The sequence below is a fragment of the Nerophis lumbriciformis genome, linkage group LG32 (assembly GCF_033978685.3).
Source record: "Nerophis lumbriciformis linkage group LG32, RoL_Nlum_v2.1, whole genome shotgun sequence".
Taxonomy (NCBI): Eukaryota; Metazoa; Chordata; class Actinopteri; order Syngnathiformes; family Syngnathidae; genus Nerophis; species Nerophis lumbriciformis.
This window is the reverse complement of record NC_084579.2, coordinates 28,334,664-28,354,570: the sequence shown is the minus strand read 5'-3', so window position 1 is coordinate 28,354,570 and position 19,907 is coordinate 28,334,664. Positions and strand designations below refer to the sequence as shown.

Genomic DNA, 19,907 nt, shown 5'->3' with positions numbered 1-19,907 from the left:
GGTGGTTTCCCTTTATGACTGTCAGTGGAACATGATGGGAAAATAATTACAACTGCAAAATACTTGATATTCTTTTGCTGCATTTTGTACAGTTTTGAGTAGTATATTTTGTACCAGTTATGTTTACTAAAATAACGAAACAGGCTTTGTTATGAGTTTATTCTGTTACAGTCCCATTTCATTGTATCCTAATTTAATTTATTTTGAAAAGCTGTATTAAAATTAAATTTGACTGTTACTTGTTACCACAAAATTGTTGTTGTAATACAGAAGAGTTAAAAAACAAGCTACACAGTACAACACATTTAGGGGTGAGTGACAGTGGAAAAAAAACTCTGACTCCTGTCATTTGGCACCACCTGCTTCTTTGTCATCTCTAAATATCTAAACTCTAAATACAGAACTTTTTTCAGAAGAAAAATATCTAATATAACATATCAAGTACAGGTCATTACATTAATAATTTACAGAATGAGTTAAACATTTGGACACAACTTCTCCTTCAATAGCACGAAAAAGTGTTGCCAAACTTTTGACTGGTACTTTATGTCAAATAAAACAATTTTTAACATCAAAATATGCAGAACAAAACAGATCAAATACATTGCTAGTGGCTCAGTATTGCATTTAGTCCTTGAGCCTCGTTGAAACGTAGATACCAATCAGTGTTACTCCTCCAAATTAAAACCTCAACACTAGAGGATAACTATACGGCTAATGCCCAGCTACAAAAATATGCTTTAAAATCCTTAACACTTAAAAAAAAACTTGTGGTTGCACAGATTTTTGTAATAAATAGTTAAGTAAAGCTTAAACACAACGTGTACTGACAGTCCAGCTTAAATCGATTAAAGATGAACAGAATCTTAATTCTTCATTTTACCAAGACCTTTTGGACAATTGTATGCGTCCAACTTGTGGCAAGGAGGCACCAGCTATATTTTTCTTCCTTTTTCACTTTGTGTAAGTACAGTAGTCAAATACTTTAGCGTTTATTTTACACAGATGCTGAGCTTGATGTTCACATACTTCAACCTGAGGGATCTCGAAGCTGTAACAAAATGAATCAGAATACTGCTGTATTTTGTCAGTGTGAGGAGTTCACTAGGTAACCTGCTCCAAAAAGAGAAACTCAAAAGACTGCAGTGCTGGTTTGATAGAGATTTAAACCTGTCCTGGAGAGAGCAGACCTCCAGGTAAGACCAAGTCATCAGTGTTGTGTGTCTTCTCTGGTCTCAAAGCTGGACTCGTGCCTCTCTTTCAGACTGCTGCTGTGGACTGGAGGCTCCTCAGGGACGTAAGCCAGAGGGTCGGAGCGTATCAAGTACCTGAGGTACAATAGAGGGAGATTTTTATGTTACTATTTTGTCTTGATACATAGTAACATAATTCTCTGCGGAAAATGTTAATTGCTCTTCTGTATAAAAGGGACAAAACGATGCAAAAAAAAGTAATGCTTACACAACATCATTAAGCTCCAGACGGGTGTCTGGTGAAGGGTTAATCAGGACATAGGACAGGGTGTTTTGGTGTTCGTTCTGCTCATCTAAAACAAAGCTCAATCAGAAAACGGAATCAAAATGCAGGCTATAAATGAACAAACATTACCTTGCAGGTATCCCAGATTGACTCTGTTCATAACATCACAGGCTGTCAGATTGTTCAAGTCCTCTAAAGCAATAAGACAAGAAACAGATACCGTTTTAGTTAAAGTTTTAGGATGCAAACTTGGTTTTGTAGCTGATACGACTCTCGAAGAGAGTTACCAAGGGTTCTCACCATATCCTGAGGTGGGAAGCCCTAGATGCCTCATGCGGTTGCGCACCAGCTCAGAAAGCTCCTCCCGTTCAGAGCGTCGGTAGAGGTTGAGTCGTTGCTGGGCGATGCGCTGGGCATTGTCCTTGGTGGAGTCCCGGCTCGTTCCCTGCCACCGCATGCTTCTCTTACTCAGACGACGCGCCCATTGCATGCTCTTCTTCCTAAGCAGAGGGCGTTCTGACTGGTCGTTGGGGCGCTGGGACTCTTGACTCCGGTCTTTTGTGTCCTCACACTCGTTGACAGATGCCTGAGACTGAGAAAGACTGGTTTGGAACTCAAAACGAGCATTTTACAGAGATAATATTATCTAACGTTTTGATTGCTGCTAGTTTGTTATTTCCTTAACACAATTATGCAAGACCTTCATAACCCATTTCCATAAAGGTATAAACAGAACATGCACTTAGAATGAGTGTATATGTTGTTTTGAGAAACTTGCTTCAGAATTGGAGAAAATGTGGGACTCTGTCCGATAGATCCCTATTGGAATTTCCGCACTGGATGAGCAGAGTTTCTGGAATAGTCTTCCATAAGTACCAATCCATAGGTCTCCCTCTGTTACTTTCATCTGAGGTACAAAAGAAAGAAGATTACAATATTGACCTGAAATTAACGACTACTACTTTTTTTATTTTTTAGAAAAATTAGCATTGGAAACAACTAAGGTATGTTTCTTAGCTGATTAACTGTAGAAGACTCTGCTTAATTGATTTCCATGATCTTAAAATTAGCATCATAACTGCTTCTCTGTTGTCAGCGAACATGTCCAATATTTGACACATTTTTTCCTAGTGGGTGTGTGAGAGACAGGCAGAAAAGCTCTGTCTTGCAAGGGGGAAAAATCATTGGGTGCCACCTGCTGATATTTGTGTGTGTGTGTGTGTGTGTGTGTGTGTGTATGTATATATATATATATATATATATATATAAATATATAAATATATATTTATATATATATGTGTATATATATATATATATATATATATTACTGTCTTATTCAATAATTCAGTACTTCGGTGTGGTTTATACTTTGTTCAACTCACAGCGCAGAGGTATCCTGATCCTGGAGTGGTGTCTAGTCCCAGCAACAACCGTGCTATGAGGATCATATAGTCCTTAACAAAAGACTGAGGTGGAAATTCAGAGAAAATGTAACTTTAAAAACAGGTAGAAAGTAAATGAACAAAACCAACAGAAGAAAGGTCCCCGAGTTGAATATAAGGAGGGGATTTTGACAATTTTTAATTTTTTATTGCTTTTTATCCATCCATCGGGGCGAAACTTGTTGTTGTGCGCTAACCTGGTAGAGCAGTGTGTCGAGCATGCTGATGCTGAACACTCGGCCTGCGGCGAAGGGGAGGCGGAACATAAAGGCCAAGTTGGAGCCTTTGTCACGCTCTTTCTGGAGGGGAACAATCAGGAAATGTAAAATACACAAACTAGTGCTGTCATACAATAATGTTTTTAATCAAATGAATCACACTTTCGTGGTTAATCACAATTAAGAATTGAAATTAACTTTAATTAAAAAAGACTCCATTATATTGACACAAATACAATTTTACTGTCAGAATGCCAAACACAAATGTATTATTAATTATTTTGCTCAAAACTTGGTAACTATTATCTTAAGACCCATCATGATATGGCTCCCTTGAGAACAGTCAGGATCAAAGCCCGCTCTGAACCATGGATGAATCCGGACCTATTAGCTGCCATAAAAGACCGAGACAGAAAATACTCCGAATACCAAAAGTGCAAAACCGAAGTAGATAAACAACCCAATAATAACAACCTCAAATCACTCCTTACAACACTCAAAAAGCAATGCAATAAGAAATAAGGCAAACAACCTGACTAAATCCTTAAAAAAAATTACATTAATGACAAAATAGAGGAAAACACAAATAAGCCACGTGAGCTCTGGAAAATCCTCAACAACCAGCTTCCTGGCTGCAGCCAGAAACTTAAAACCAGACTCACCAACATCAACATCAAGGAGGGTGACTCCCTCATTACAGACAAACTGGAGGTAGCAAGCAGATTTAACACCTTTTTTCACCAGCAGAGCCCCAACACCAGTTAACAAGCTGCCCCACCACTCTGGTTGCTTTGGTGTAGAACACATTAAAGCCTACTACAGAAAGCTAGGAGTATTCAACAACGATTTCAAATTAGAAATAGTCTCAGCTGACGAGGTGCTCAAAAAATTGAGCGTGCTCCACCAAAACAAAGCCACTGGCCTTGACAATATCCCCTCCAGATTCCTCAGGGACTCTGCCACCACCATTGCCACAATCATCACACACATAATAAACCTCTCAATTAAACAAAGCTAAGTACCATTAGATTTCAAGATAGCAAGAGTAACTCCCCTTTTTAAAAAAAGGAAGCAAATTAGAACCTGGTAACTACCGACCTGTTTCTATTCTCAGTTCCATTTCGAAAGTAATGGAAAAAATAGTTTATGAACAGGTCGATAGATACCTTGCCACTAAAAAACTAATGTACAAATTCCAATCCGGCTTCAGAACTAACCACTCCACTGACACATGCCTTCTCTATCTGACCGACCACATCAAACATGAGGTGGATGCGGGCAAATACTGCGGCATGGTCATGCTGGACTTTCAGAAGGCCTTTGACACCGTAAACCACGCTATACTGTTGGATAAATCGGATTTGTTAAAACCTCATCGAGCTGGATGCAATCTTACTTAGAGGGGAGGAAATAGGTGGTAGAGTTGAACGGCACCGTGTGTGTCCCCCTCTTAGTAAGCTGTGGAGTCCCCCAAGGCAGTATATTAGAGCCTTTACTGTTTCTTATATACGTAAACGACATGTCATCAGCATGCGACTGTGAATTGTTCCTGTTTGCGGATGACTCGGCCCTGCTGGTATCCGGCAAGGACAAATCACAGTTGGAAAAAAATCCTCAGTGCCGAACTCTGTAGAATTTGCACCTGGCTCGCTGACAATAAACTATCCATACACTTAGGTAAAACGGAATCCATCCTATTTGGGTCCCAAATCAACCTTAAGAAAGTCAGTGACTTCACTATTAAAGTGGGTGACATTGTTATCGCCAGGAAAGATGAGGTCACCTACCTCGGTTCCATTCTAGAGGCTAATCTTTCCTGTGATAAAATGGCAACCAAGGTAATCAAAAAGGTCAACCAACGAACACGATTTCTCTACAGAATCTCCTCTCTGGTAAACAAAAGCACCATGAAGATTCTAGCGGGAACTCTCATTCAACCCTTTTTCGATTATGCATGCCCCTCCTGGTACCCCAGCACCTCCAAAACCCTCAAATCTAGACTCCAAACATCCCAGAACAAGCCAGTCAGGTTAATTCTAGACCTCCACCCCAGATCACACCTCACTCCTACCCACTTCTCCAAAGTGGGCTGGCTCTGGGTGGAGGACAGAGTAAAACAACTTGCACTGAGCCTAGTCTATAAAATTCGCTACACCTCCCTGATACCGAAGTACATGTCAAACTACTTCCATAACGTAAATGATCGCCATAACCACAACACCAGGGGGAGCTCCACAAACCACGTCAAACCCAGATTCCGATCTAACAAAGGTCTTAGCTCATTCTCCTTCTATGCCACATCAATATGGAATGTACTCCCAACAGGTGTAAAAGAAAGTGCATCTCTATCCCCCTTCAAAACCGCACTAAAATAACACCTCCAGGCAGCTACAACCCTAGCCTAACCCCCTACCCCCACCACATCCCACCTCCCCGGATTGTAAATACCGGTAATCAAATTTGTATACTTGTTCTTATGCCTTCTGAGCTCACTATGTTCACCGCTCGCTGTACATATCCTACAAAGTGAGACCTACACTGTTACAATGTCCATTTCTCAGATGATATAATTGTTGATGACTGAAGTATGCTGATAGCAACCCAACCAAACCCCCCCCCCCCCTGCCACATCCCACCACCCGGATTGTAAATAATGTAAATAATTCAATGTATATACTCTGATGATTAACTTGTGTGATGACTGTATTATGCTGATAGTATATATTTGTACCATGACTTAAAGAAGTTGAAAAACTTATTCGGGTGTTACCATTTAGTGGTCAATTGTACGTAATATGTACTGTACTGTGCAATCTACTAATAAAAGTTTCAATCAATCAATCAATGTATTTTGAAGTTACTTGTGTTATCTTCGACAGTCGTAATATCTACACAAAATAACTTTGATAATAGTTAGCATTCATAACATGTTCTGCTTTGTCTTACCTTTTCCAGCTTGGATAGAGCCAGAGAGTAGCAGTCCTTTGCCTTAAACTGCATGAACCTCATGTTGGATGGATGTGTGAGCTCTGTGATGATGCTCAGGCTAGGAAACAACCTGGAAGAAAATGTAAGGTGTTTAATCATCACTAAAATGACAGTAAGCATCAAAACATAAGGGTGTGATGATACAATGTAATTGATTACCGAAACATTGTCTGCACATTAACAATAGTTTTGGCGTCGGCCATGTAGTCCTCCTCTGCACTCATCGTGCTCTCTTTATCCACGACAACCAAATTATCGGCGTATATAATGCCGCACTGAAGCAGACTGTCAAGACTGAAATGCAGATGGTAACGATCATAACCCAAATACACATATTTTTTTCCAGAGGACACTGTATATCTACTAAATTGTAAACTCTACATGACGGTCTTACTTGTCTATGGCCCCTGCCATGTAGTAGACCATAGGGAAGCAGCAGATAGCTTCCAGGAAGTGATTATCAGGCCTATGGATCACAGAGAAAGTACTGTACATTAAAAACATTTGTTTTTTTTTTCCTCGCAAAGAGGACAACAACTATGCCATAACTAATAACAGGAGTGCCCTGCTGTTTTTAAGGACACACTGCAAAAAAAGCTAGTTATGACAGTACTGCAAAAATGTTTGGTCTCTTCCAAGTTTTTCTGAACCGTACGGTCTGATGTAATTTGTGGGCCGGACAGCCAGTTAATTAGCCCTGCACTAGAGCATCTTGGTATTTTTGTGTTCTCTTTTTAAAGTAGATCCTTAAAACAGAACACACCTGCCATACAGAAGATCTATGACTAGTTTTTTTTTTTTTTTTTAAAGCCGGTTCTTAAAAATAGCAGAGTGCTCATGTCACATAAAGGAATTTTGACAAGCTTAAAATAATATTTTTTTTGACTATACAATGTATCAATTTAACTTTAAGTGATTACATAATTGCATGTACACAATTATTTAAAAAAATACTGAAGATACAAACTGGTCCTTAGCAATCTAAAAATATGACCCCCGAACAGTTTATTTGAGTAGTACATAAAACTATTATCATACTTGCCAACCTTGAGACCTCCGAATTCGGGGAATTGGGGGGGCGGGGTTAAGGGGCAGGAGTATATTTATAGCTAGAATTCACTGAAATAAAAGTATTTCTTATATTTATATATGTATATATATATATATATATATATATATATATATATATATATATATATATATATATAGTACTGTAAACAGTAATGAAGACACAGTTGTTCTACTAACTGTACTGTACTTGCTGCTTACTTTAAAAAAATATAACACATACCTTTCACTATTTGAGTAGCTTTTGTTCTGCCATTTGATTACTGGCGAGCGATCTCTGAATCCGGGAACATATCCTTCACGGATTTGTTGAAAACTAACGCAAATGAGAACGGAATGTTGCTTGCAAGGTGGCCCATAATACTGCGTTGCCGCCGCCTTGTGCTTCTCTGACCGTTCATGAGTGACTATATCCATTCGGCCACCGTGTTATGGGTTATAGATAAACCTATGGATAACAGAGACATGTATAATAATCTCCTTTTCAGGTGAGAGGACGCTGAAGGCAGTGCCTTTAAGGCACGCCCCCAATATTGTTTGTCTGGCTGGAAATTTTGGATATTACAACTTGCCGTAGTTTTGAAGCAATGCATGATGGGAATCCGGCTGTTGTGTGTCAGTGTATTAACGTGCCGGCTGGAATAAACACACGCTGAGAAATAGCTCCGTGCCTGCCTATTTTATGGGTTATAGATAAACCTATGGATAACGGAGACATATATAATAGTCTCCTTTTCAGGTGAGAGACGACGCTAAAGGCAGTGTCTTTAAGACACGCCCCCAATATAATTGTCTGGCTGGAAATCGGGAGAATGGTTGTCCCGGGAGATTTTCGGGAGAGGCACTGAAATTCGGGAGTCTCCCGGAAAATTCGGGAGGGTTGGCAAGTATGCTATTATACAGTCTTAAGTTCATTTTATATTTCATCATAGTTTTTAGAAATATAAACGGAGTTAGTTTTTTGCAACATAAACTTTTATGTATTTATAAAGCAATTATAAAATTGATCGTAACACTCCCATACACAATTAGATGTATATCAAATGAATAAGTATGCATTACAAGTGCATATTATTCTTATCAAAAACGTTTTAAAATAGCTGAGTAGTGGGGGTGGCACTCATTTCATTATATTGCAGAATTTTAAACATTTCAATGCAGTTGCAAAAAAACATCACCACACCCAAATATGTTGTAGAGAGACCTATTGGATTGCAAACAACTAATGTTGACAGCTACTGTATTGTAAGGTGTGTGGGGAGCTCGTTGAACGAAACAGAAGGGTATAAGAAGCTGATTGGATAAAATAAAAAGGTAGGTAAGGAGGTTATTTTCTGACACAGAAGAAGCAAGGTAGTTGGTAGACAAGGGTTGGTGAGGATTTGATTGAATAAACACAGTAGTAGATGAAGAGCTGGTTAGATTAAACAGATGGATCGGCAAGAAGCTAATGGGTGGACAGGATACGCTTTGTGATCTTGTCATTTCGATTATTGCTATTACCTGACCCTAAGCACCGTTCAAAGAACATTATGCATCTGCTTAGAGTCGCTGCTAAGAGACCCCAGACTGTTGTAAGTGTTGCAATTACGTATCATAGTGTGTGGGTGCATCATTAAAAGGATGGGAGGGAGTGCCGCAGGAAGGGAGTGATGTGTTGTTAAGTTCAGAGCAAGTTGCCATGGTTACTGTCTGCCGCATTCTTTATTATTCTCATACACAGTAATAAGCAGCAGTAGCAGCCTTGGCTTGCAATTGGTGAGAGGATGCATTCCTATGATTTGTGCTGAAGGAAATACGTTTGTACATGGTATGTTACAAAGGAGAACTCACGGGTTGTCCAGCAGTAAGACAATAGGGTTGAGTTCTTTCCTGGGTCTGTAATAGGCTCTGAGAGGCACTATGAAGTTATAGAGACCATTCCCTGCTGTCTCAGCAGACACGATGATGAGCTTGTTTTTGAAACCGTAAGCTTTGGCGTCTTCAGAGCTGTTGTGCCTGCAACCCTGGAAAAAATAGAGAGGAAAAAAGTGGGTGTTTCACAGAGGGATAGACGACTCAAGACAAGGTAGAGAGAGAAGGAACAGCAGGATGCAAGACGGATGACTAAGGTGACAGAACAAAACAAAACTGCCCACCTGGTCCAGACGTAGGCAGCAAAATAGGGCTTTCTCAGCCAGCAAATGGCACAAGGTGGGCGAGCTTCCGATGTAAGGAGAGTTAGGGGGGTAACCTTTCACATACCTGACAACAAAAATAGTATCATTGTTCAGATGCCAGTTTACACAAACTACTCAAAACACTTGGAGGACAAAATTATTGGAAAATAGAATATTGGAAGTTATATTTTTTTACAAGATTTTTGGAGTATACTAGTGTGAACTTCTGTGCATCTGTGACATAGGAGGTCAATGAGAGCTTATTTGCCTCAGCCTGAGCTCTGAAGATGGGTTGTGGGTGACAATGACCCGAAACATACGGCCAAGGCAACAAAGGGATGACTCTAGAAAAAGCACATTAAAGATCATGGAATTGCATAGACAGTCTCTGGAACTTAATTCCATGAAAAATGTATGGAGGGAGTTGAAACTTTGAGAATTTGCCAAGCAACAGCCTTGAAAACCTTCAGTGTTTGGAGAAAATCTTTGAAGATGAGTAGAGCAATATCCCTCAAGATGTTTTGTTTAGATTATGTCTCTCTGTTTGTAAAGCTAAATTGTCAATGCCTTTTGTAAGGGGTTACATTTACAAAATCAGCAGGAATGATCAAAACCAACAATCATCTTACTCAGTGGGCCAGGGGCCTCTCTCATCAGTGAAAACAGAGTCATCTTCTGATTGATCACCAAGGAGGTCACATGGCAGGATTGAGGAGGAGTCTGCAATCTCCTGAACCGGATCGATGCTCGGTCGGCGAGTGCCCGTTCCGTTGAGCGCGGGTGGCACCAGTTTGGTGCCTGAAATGTCAGGCGGACTGGAGTTCTGAAGATCAATAGCCACGGTGCCTGTAAGTGGACCACACTTTAGCATTTACCGATGACGGCGCATTAACATGCCTGTTGCGCCTCACCCATGCTGGCGATGATGCTGTGCACAGGAAGCTGCGAGGGTCCGTCATAGATTCCAACGCCGCCGCGTCCCTTATGTTCCTCCTGGTTGAAGATGAAGGCGGAGTTTTCCTCCTTTGTGATGTTGATGTAGTAGCAGGTGTCTGTGGCAGTCATGATGTGGTGTGGGCCAGGGTTTAATAGGATGCTTTTGTTCTCCTCCTTCCTTATGCCAATCAAACACACTCCATATCTGTATGACAACACCATTTTTAAGAAAAATAATTGTAGTATAGTTGTATTTAGTCAGCTTTCGTCAGATAAGTGAGTTTCACAGGCTCTTATCCTTGAAAATTCATAGGTCGACTTTGACCCCCTTTTGTATCAGTGCTCATCACACCAGTGAACAGGACAGTATAAAAGGGGCTTTTGACTCATGTTTAAGTTACCAAATATGATCATTTCTTGTCCTTCTAAGGGCTAACCTACTCACTTCTTGTGAGCGTGGAAGGAAGCGTATGTAAAGCTTTTGCCGCTGTACGCCCCAAAAAACTTGCTGTCGCTCAGCCTGATGTGGTAGACCTCGTTGCCAGAGCAACATCCGTACATCCTCTGCCACTGCTCCGGAGACTGTTGTCCTTCCCTGCATGAGGAAGAAAATGGCATTCATTCTGACACTTTTAACAACTTTGACATTTAGAACCTACACTTCCGCTCTCCAAGAAATACCCTTCTGTCTATCAAATCTTTGTATTTTTGATACAACTCCTGTATTAAAATTAATCAAATTGTGCCTAATGAAGTGGTAATAACTGTAGACTATTAATTAGTGCTGTAAAGCAATTAAAAAAAAAGCAATTAATTAATTATGATCTGTAATTAATTAATATGGTTAATCTCACCTAAAAATGCTTAGAAAGGGCCTTAACTTGAGGTATTTTCATTTAAATTCATTACATTACTACACAAAAGAAAATTAGCTTTAGTAATTTATTGTTTTAACAGACTTAAACATCCATCCATCCATCCATCTTCTTCCGCTTATCCGAGGTCGGGTCGCGGGGGCAGCAGCCTAAGCAGGGAAGCCCAGACTTCCCTCTCCCCAGCCACTTCGTCCAGCTCCTCCCGGGGGATCCCGAGGCGTTCCCAGGCCAGCCGGGAGACAAAGTCTTCCCAACGTGTCCTGGGTCTTCCTCGTGGCCTCCTACCGGTCGGACATGCCCTAAACACCTCCTTAGGGAGGCGCTCGGGTGGCATCCTGACCAGATGCCCGAACCACCTCATCTGGCTCCTCTCGATGTGGAGGAGCAGCGGCTTTACTTTGAGCTCCCCCCGGATGACAGAGCTTCTCACCCTATCTCTAAGGGAGAGCCCCGCCACCCGGCGGAGGAAACTCATTTCGGCCGCTTGTACCCGTGATCTTGTCCTTTCGGTCATAACCCAAAGCTCATGACCATAGGTGAGGATGGGAACGTAGATCGACCGGTAAATTGAGAGCTTTGCCTTCCGGCTCAGCTCCTTCTTCACCACAACGGATCGATACAGCGTCCGCATTACTGAAGACGCAGCACCGATCCGCCTGTCGATCTCACGATCCACTCTTCCCTCACTCGTGAACAAGACTCCGAGGTACTTGAACTCCTCCACTTGGGGCAAGATCTCCTCCCCAACCCGGAGATGGCACTCCACCCTTTTCCGGGCGAGAACCATGGACTCGGACTTGGAGGTGCTGATTCTCATCCCAGTCGCTTCACACTCAGCTGCGAACCGATCCGGTGAGAGATGAAGATCCTGGCCAGATGAAGCCATCAGGACCAAATCATCTGCAAAAAGCAGAGACCTAATCCTGCAGCCACCAAACCGGATCCCCTCAATGCCTTGACTGCGCCTAGAAATTCTGTCCATAAAAGTTATGAACAGAATCAGTGACAAAGGGCAGCCTTGGCGGAGTCCAACCCTCACCGGAAACGTGTCCGACTTACTGCCGGCAATGCGAACCAAGCTCTGACACTGATCATACAGGGAGCGGACCGCCACAATCAGACAGTCCGAAACCCCATACTCTCTGAGCACTCCCCACAGGACTTCCCGAGGGACACGGTCGAATGCCTTCTCCAAGTCCACAAAGCACATGTAGACTGGTTGGGCAAACTCCCATGCATCCTCAAGGACCCTGCCGAGAGTATAGAGCTGGTCCACAGTTCCACGACCAGGACGAAAACCACACTGTTCCTCCTGAATCCGAGGTTCGACTATCCGGCGTAGCCTCCTCTCTAGTACACCTGAATAGACCTTACCGGGAAGGCTGAGGAGTGTGATCCCACGATAGTTAGAACACACCCTCCGGTTCCCCTTTTTAAAGAGAGGAACCACCACCCCGGTCTGCCAATCCAGAGATACTGCCCCCGATGTCCACGCGATGCTGCAGAGTCTTGTCAACCAAGACAGCCCTACAGCATCCAGAGCCTTAAGGAACTCCGGGCGGATCTCATCCACCCCCGGGGCCTTGCCACCGAGGAGCTTTTTAACTACCTCAGCAACCTCAGCCCCAGAAATAGGAGAGCCCACCACAGATTCCCCAGGCACTGCTTCCTCATAGGAAGACGTGTTGGTGGGATTGAGGAGGTCTTCGAAGTATTCCCTCCACCGATCCACAACTTCCGCAGTCGAGGTCAGCAGAACACCATCCGCACCATACACGGTGTTGGTAGTGCACTGCTTCCCCTTCCTGAGGCGGCGGATGGTGGTCCAGAATCGCTTCGAAGCCGTCCGGAAGTCGTTTTCCATGGCTTCCCCGAACTCGAACATATGCCGTTTTATTTACTAAAATGAAGACCGGTCCATATAAAGTGCTGAAATTAACACATTAGAATGGAATGGAACACTGCCAAAAGTTTCTGTTCTTGAAATACTGAACTTTTATAAACTTATGCAACATGGAAACATGCAATATTTTTTAATGTGAGGAATTGTGTGCGTGCGGTTGTTTTTGTGTGTGACTGTTTTTATGACTGTGTATATTTTAGTTATTTTTATTGCACTGATGAATGGGACTTAATTTTGTAACTTTGATGACAATAAAGGGATTACGTTCTATTCTATTAAAAAAACCAAAAAAACCCCAGTAAGAACACTTTTCTGAGCATTAGGTATTGAATGTTGAACATGTTGCTTTTCTCTGCATTAGATAATATAAAATACATAAAACAGACCTATCAATCGGAGTGCTAGCATATGTTACCAATAGTGGTTCAACATAATAGATTTGACAAATAAAATGTATGTATTTGTCACAAATAGATGTTAAACTTTGTGAAACATTTCCCATGGATTGGAGGAAATGTTGGCTTTCCTTACTGTCAATCAAAGATGTCTCGTACAAGTACATCAATGTTTAACATTATGTCGAGTTTTAAACATTATTTAACAATAGAACCATGAGTTTTGGTTGTATTTCTTCCAGCACCTTAAGACAAGCACAGGCGATTAAAACATTATTCACCTCCATCTAAATGTGCTCTGATTTTAAATATAATGTGCACATTATTGCACATGTAATATATCACCAAATTTAATCACAGATGTGTTATAATAGTATAAAGTCAGCTTTATGTGTGCTAAAACACACCTGGAAATGACCCCATTTCCCCATAATTGTATTTTATTACAGCTAAAAAAAATAAAACTGTCTATTTTACGCTAAAAACAAGACAATTAAACTTTTGCAAACAAACACACGTCTGGCATGTATTTAAGTTTATTATGAACATTTTACACCATTTGTTAGTTATAATTCATCTCATCCCGACTATTTAAAGCCGCTAACATAATCGGCCAAGTGTTGTAACAGAGTGTGACGTCTTTTTCGCCGGGGCTTCTTACTTCTTACTTGCTGCGTGGCGGTAGTGTTATCACACTACCGCTAGGAGAGAAAGCGCGCAGGCATGCAGAGACGGTAACATTTAAGATTAAAAATTTGATCAGCGCAAAATATAACACGCTAAATGTGACAGTAATGAATTGATTGCAATTAACCCGCTAATTAACCAAAATGATTCCCGGGCACGGCCACTGCTGCTGCCCACTGCTCCCCTCACCTCTCAGGGGGTGATCAAGGGTGATGGGTCAAATGCAGAGAATAATTTCGCTACACCTAGTGTGTGTGTGACAATCATTGGTACTTTAACTTTAATTTGACACCCCTACTGTTTTTAAAATACACTGGCTATTATTCAATGCACTGCATAACAGGGCCTTGCTAAAACTCTATGCCAGATAGAAAAGCTTTCCTTTTTGTGCTTCATCGACTGATTGAGATAATGGTAACCCTTCAAGCTGCTGACGTCAATGTTGTAAAGGGATCTGTTTGCACACTGGGGCAAAATCAGCAGAAAGCTTTTCATATGGAGAACCGAGCAGCTTGCTCTTTGTCAAATCAGGAGAATTTGAAAGGTCCCATTGTATCATCATACTATTTTGAATTTTGTCGCACAGGTCCTAAAATACTGTACTCAAAGTGTTCAAAATCTAACCTTGATAATGGAATTTGACAGCTTAAAAGTGCTTTTAGTTATACCTACTGGGAACATGCCATTTTGTGTATCTGTACTGTAGCTCTAATGCTAATAAGCTGTTTGTCCATGTATGTCTTCAGCAGTGTGTGAGGTTCCAAGAAGCTATTGTGCACTCTACTGTAAGCTGCACTTTTTAACAGCAACATCATTCTACGTTAGGTTATTTGCTGAATAAAATGTGTAGCTAAGCCTGTTTTTTTTCTTTTTACAACCAGTGATTCTCAAGTTTTTTTCACCAAGTACCACCTTAGAAAAAACTTTGCTCTCCAAGTACCACCATAATGACCAAGTTAAAGTACCAATGATTGTCACACACACACTAGGTGTGGCGAAATTATTCTCTGCATTTTACCCATCATCCTTGATCACCCCTGGGAGGTGAGGGGAACAGTGGGCAGCAGCGGTGGCCGTGCCCGGGAATAATTTTTGGTGATTTAACCCCCAATTCCAACCCTTGATGCTGAGTGCCAAGCAGGGAGGTAATGGGTCCCATTTTTATAGTCTTTGGTATGACTCGGCCGGGGTTTGAACTCACAACCTACCGATCTCAGGGCGGACACTCTAACCACTAGGCCACTGAGTAGGTAAAAAGCAGTAGCATAGTAGGCTTAAGTATTCATTAAAAGGCAGAGGTTTTATTTAACAAGTATATTTCATATTTTTCGCCACGGTAACATCACACACATTTTGAACAGTAACACTGTGTTTAAATATAGGAAAATAAAACACTGTACTTTAATCGAAGTGATTATTTGGCGTACCACTAGATGAAACCTGCATACCACTCGTGGTACACATACTGCAGTTTGAGAACTACTGCTCTACATGGTGCTTCCTAATCTAACAATCAATGGCGATATCATGTCCATAAAGGACAAGGTTTTTTGTGCATGACGTCATGCGTGGCCCGAAAGTCATAACCGACCAATTGAGCGCCTCTTTAGATGGTATATTGTTAGATTCACTAACATTTAAAATATATACGTTAGGTCAGGAAAAAACAGTTTATATCATCCCTACAAGCCTGTTTCGCAGGTTTCCCTGCTCGTCAGGGGATCTTATTGAGCAGGGAAACCTGTGAAACAGGCTTGTAGGGATGATATATCCTGTGTTTTTTTCCTGATCTAACGTATATTCCGCTCTACCCCGATAGTGAGCACTGTATAACGGATAAACCACAGAAACCTCAACTAAATCATTTGAAATATATACATTTTGCCTATCAGGAGATTGTTAAATTGTCTCCATAGGAGAAAATGACTGACCTTCCACTGGAGGTGTGCACAAGGAGCGTAACCAAGGTCGAGGTGGCGGGACACACACAGTTGAGAGCCAACATGGCATACTTGAACTCCTCCTCGCATACAACATGGTCTAAAAACAAAATTGAAAATTTGAATTTCAAAATGAAAAAAGCAAAAAAAAAAAATGCAAATCATCAAGTATAAGGTCATTAGCTAGGCTTAGTTTTCAGAACACAATTAAAGCCACTTTTGTCCACTGAATTCAGGGCCACTAGGGGGCAGCGAATACTTCTGTGAAAATAAATATCAGTGAATGTAAAAAAAAAGAAAAAAAAGCACAAAATCTGAGTTGACATTTAATCCAACCTGCAAATTTGACATGGAACTTGTTTTCAGGTTTTAGGATCTGAACATAAAGTGGACAGTTTGGAGCAAAGTCCTTGACGGCCCAGGCTCTCAGGATGGTCTGGTGGTCCTGTAGGACGAAGGATTAGGTGTTTGGATTTGGGGTGTAATTGTCTTTTTGACATGACACAGAACTTGCAGAAACCATTTGGAGTTGACATAATAATCCTACCGCTGCCATGCGATCCACCTCGTTACGGCTGCTTAGGATGAAACAGGCCTCGGCATCGTCCATCCTGCGTAAAATAAGAATAAGACATCAACATATGTGAAACAGTGTCTATGGATGCTTTCATTCATCCAAGTCATTGTATTCTCAGGGCATTCAAATAATCGCAACTGGAATGTTCAGTTTGTCTTCAAAGATATCTCATCCAAATCAAGTCAGATCAACTGGATCTGACCAATCTAAGTCTATGAGCATGAATTGATGAAGCCTACTTAGATCAGAGACAAAACGTCTTTAAGACAAACTAAACTGGCCAGTTGCTATCGATTGAATGCACTGAGAATGTGAAACAGTGACATTTTTAAAAATAAAAAATATGTGATGTCTTTATGTTTAGCTTGGCAACAGACCCACAAAATTATTTATGTTATCTTCCCTGGTTTTGTCGCTTGGCGGATTTAATCTTCATAAGCCAATGAGAAAATTGGTTTGAGAGATGTGTGAATCATAGACGAGTCACTCAAAATTTTTGAATCGAGACTCATGGGTACTCGTCTCCGTAAGCTCCTTCACTAATCACCAATGCTAGCGTTAGCTAAATTTAAAGAAATAATATGATTGAATATGGGACTAATTCAGAGGGGTTAGACCAGGGGTCGGGAACCTTTTTGGCTGAGAGAGCCATGAAAGCCAAATATTATAAAATGTATTTCCGTGAGAGCCATATAATATTTTTTTTAACACTGAATATAACTAGATGCGTGCATTTTTATGTAAGACCAACATTTTTAGAGTATAATAAGTCTCTTATTCTTTTTAATAACATTGTTATTCTGAAGCTAACCAATAATAAATAAAATCCTTCTTACCATTAATGCGACTTCTTGAACAGGTGCGGTAGAAAACGGATGGATGGATTAAAATGAATGAGAATGTTTTATATTTCGAACGTTATTTTTAACACTGTGATTACCAGCTGAATTATTCATTACTTATCGTGTTAAGCAATGTCAGCTAAGATTTATCTGAGAGCCAGATGCAGTCATCAAAAGAGCCACATCTGGCTCTAGAGCCATAGGTTCCCTACCCCTGGGTTAGACTGTGGGGAAACACGCACATGCGCTCTGACGGGTGACTCAAGTAAATCGAGTATCGAACTCGAATCATTAATAGGAATGGATTCTCAAATCACTAATTGTCATGTGCCAACCACGCCCACTAGGGGGTTCAAATGGCAAACCAGGGGTTGCTGTGTCAGAAACACAATCAAAAAAGAACTTGACAAGTTGATTTATACACATTAACTTCATAAGCTATGGAGATCGTTTTAAATATAAGATACATAACGGTTATGAAAGTGTTTTAAAAAAAAGTGCCCACCAGCAATGAGTCAGCCTGTCACACCTGCAATGACATTTAACTGGTCATCTGTCGATTCGGTGTTGACTGCACTGTCTTCAAATACGAAACCTTGAATGTTCCCACCTCACTGAGCAGCGTGCAGTGACTGTTTCCGCATGTCATTAACAGTGCCATGAGAGGGCAGGTTCCAACGAGAAAGGTGCGTGGGAGGACTTGAAATGCTGTCATTCGCAGGACACGCCAGCATGTACCCAGACTCCTATATGCATTTGCTCGAAAACTGTCTTGTCTGTACGCAATTTAAATCTGTTTGATTAATGTCCGCCAGCCATCACTGATGATCGTTCACAAGGACTATGATGGTCTATATATTTGGCTATTTGGTGTTTTCTATGGCCATACATGGTTTATGGGTTAAGTTTATTTCGAACATGCATCCATTTTCTACTGTTTGTCCCTCTCAGGGTTGCGGGGGGTGCTGGAGACTATCCCAGCAGCACTTGGGCGGAAGGCGAGGTACAGTTACAATATGATACATCCATAGGCGCCGATCCAATGACAATGACGTGACAATGCCGAGCACTCACGTGGGATTGATGGCAACTTTCAATCTTTAAAATCCTTTTTGAAAAATCAATCTTGTAGTTAATTTCGTGGCGAGTTTGGTCCGTTTTACAAAATAATAAAGCCACAAATCATATGGGATATTAACTTCGCTGAACGTCTATTTTTTTTTTTTAATACACACACACCGAGCACCCACTGGCAGAAATGTAGATCGGCGCCTATGGACATCACATATTTCCAGTTTCTTATTACAAAATTCCTAAAAAAGGAGTAGGAAGACGCAAAGCTTATTTAATTTACCCCTTTTCCATTTAATATTAATAACTAACAATTTATTTCACTTCTTGTTCTGTGACAGTTAATTTTATTGTCTATTATCACACCCATACATGTAGTTTATGTCATAACAGGGTTTTCGCAGCTTACAGCGAGCTTTGTTCTCCCGGGATGCAAACGGATGCAAGGCTTGCAGGTAGGAACATATTTATTAATCTATCCACAAAATAACAGGCAAAAACTCTCTAACTGTGGCATGAAATAAACAAGACTTACGTAGAGGGTTGCGTGACAATAGCGTGAAGCAAACAGCTAGCATAAACTATAGCATAGCAAGAAACAAACAACTAACCTAACTATGGCATGGAACAACTATGAAACTGTGGCATGAAACAACTAACATGAACTATGGCATAGAACAACATGAAACTGTGGCATGAAACCAATAACTAGCATAACTATAGAATCAGACCTGAAACGAGCAATGACGCCAGGCCGACTGACTGGCAAAGGCGGTTTAAATAGTCTCTTAATTAGAGCCAGGTGAGTGTCCGAACACCAGCGGCAGGTGTAAATCATATGCCACCATGGCAACCAAAACATACACGGGTGCACACAAAAACAGGAACTATGGAGTCTAAAACTATCAGAACATAACAAAAACATGAACCGGACCACGGATCATGACAGTTTACTCTGTCAATATCTAATTTGTTTATTTGTATTTGTGTTTGACTTTCTCTTCTACTGTTAATGAATAGCATTATTTTAGTTTTACATAGATTGAAAGATAGTCTGTTTTTGTCGAACCATATCTTTAGTTTGTAAAATGTTTTACGTTATTATTTATATTAGCTTCTGTTGTCTCCTGAACAAAACACAGTCGTGTCATCCGCAAATAGTACTAACTAAAATTTTTCGGTAACTTTACAAATGTTTTTTGCGTAGAGATTGAACAATTTTGGTCTAAGGAATTGATCCCTGGTGTACGCTGCAAAATATTTTTTTAGAGACGTCGGCAAATTCTTCTAGCTTCACATATTGATTACTGTTGGTTCAAGAGGACCT

At 40.9% G+C, this 19,907-nt stretch overlaps 1 protein-coding gene across 2 annotated transcripts in view; it reads right to left on the bottom strand.

The window, feature by feature from the left end:
• Positions 1-1,184: 1,184 nt before the first annotated feature.
• The window catches only part of LOC133574788 (potassium channel subfamily T member 1-like), a 69,691-nt gene continuing 50,968 nt past the window's right edge, over positions 1,185-19,907 (bottom strand). Inside the window, exons 14-31 of one of the 2 annotated variants that reach the window (XM_061927071.1) lie at positions 16,638-16,701; positions 16,427-16,535; positions 16,082-16,190; positions 10,736-10,885; positions 10,266-10,495; positions 9,984-10,200; positions 9,334-9,439; positions 9,029-9,201; positions 6,522-6,593; positions 6,287-6,421; positions 6,086-6,197; positions 3,119-3,220; positions 2,862-2,945; positions 2,258-2,386; positions 1,780-2,071; positions 1,609-1,671; positions 1,462-1,546; positions 1,185-1,328 (exon numbers count right to left, since the gene is read on the bottom strand). In XM_061927071.1, coding sequence (XP_061783055.1) covers positions 1,211-1,328; positions 1,462-1,546; positions 1,609-1,671; positions 1,780-2,071; positions 2,258-2,386; positions 2,862-2,945; positions 3,119-3,220; positions 6,086-6,197; positions 6,287-6,421; positions 6,522-6,593; positions 9,029-9,201; positions 9,334-9,439; positions 9,984-10,200; positions 10,266-10,495; positions 10,736-10,885; positions 16,082-16,190; positions 16,427-16,535; positions 16,638-16,701 — 2,350 coding nt within the window. In that variant the 3' untranslated portion in view covers positions 1,185-1,210. The remainder of the gene's footprint in view (positions 1,329-1,461; positions 1,547-1,608; positions 1,672-1,779; positions 2,072-2,257; positions 2,387-2,861; positions 2,946-3,118; positions 3,221-6,085; positions 6,198-6,286; positions 6,422-6,521; positions 6,594-9,028; positions 9,202-9,333; positions 9,440-9,983; positions 10,201-10,265; positions 10,496-10,735; positions 10,886-16,081; positions 16,191-16,426; positions 16,536-16,637; positions 16,702-19,907) is intronic. The other variant, XM_061927072.2, reaches the window with a different exon arrangement.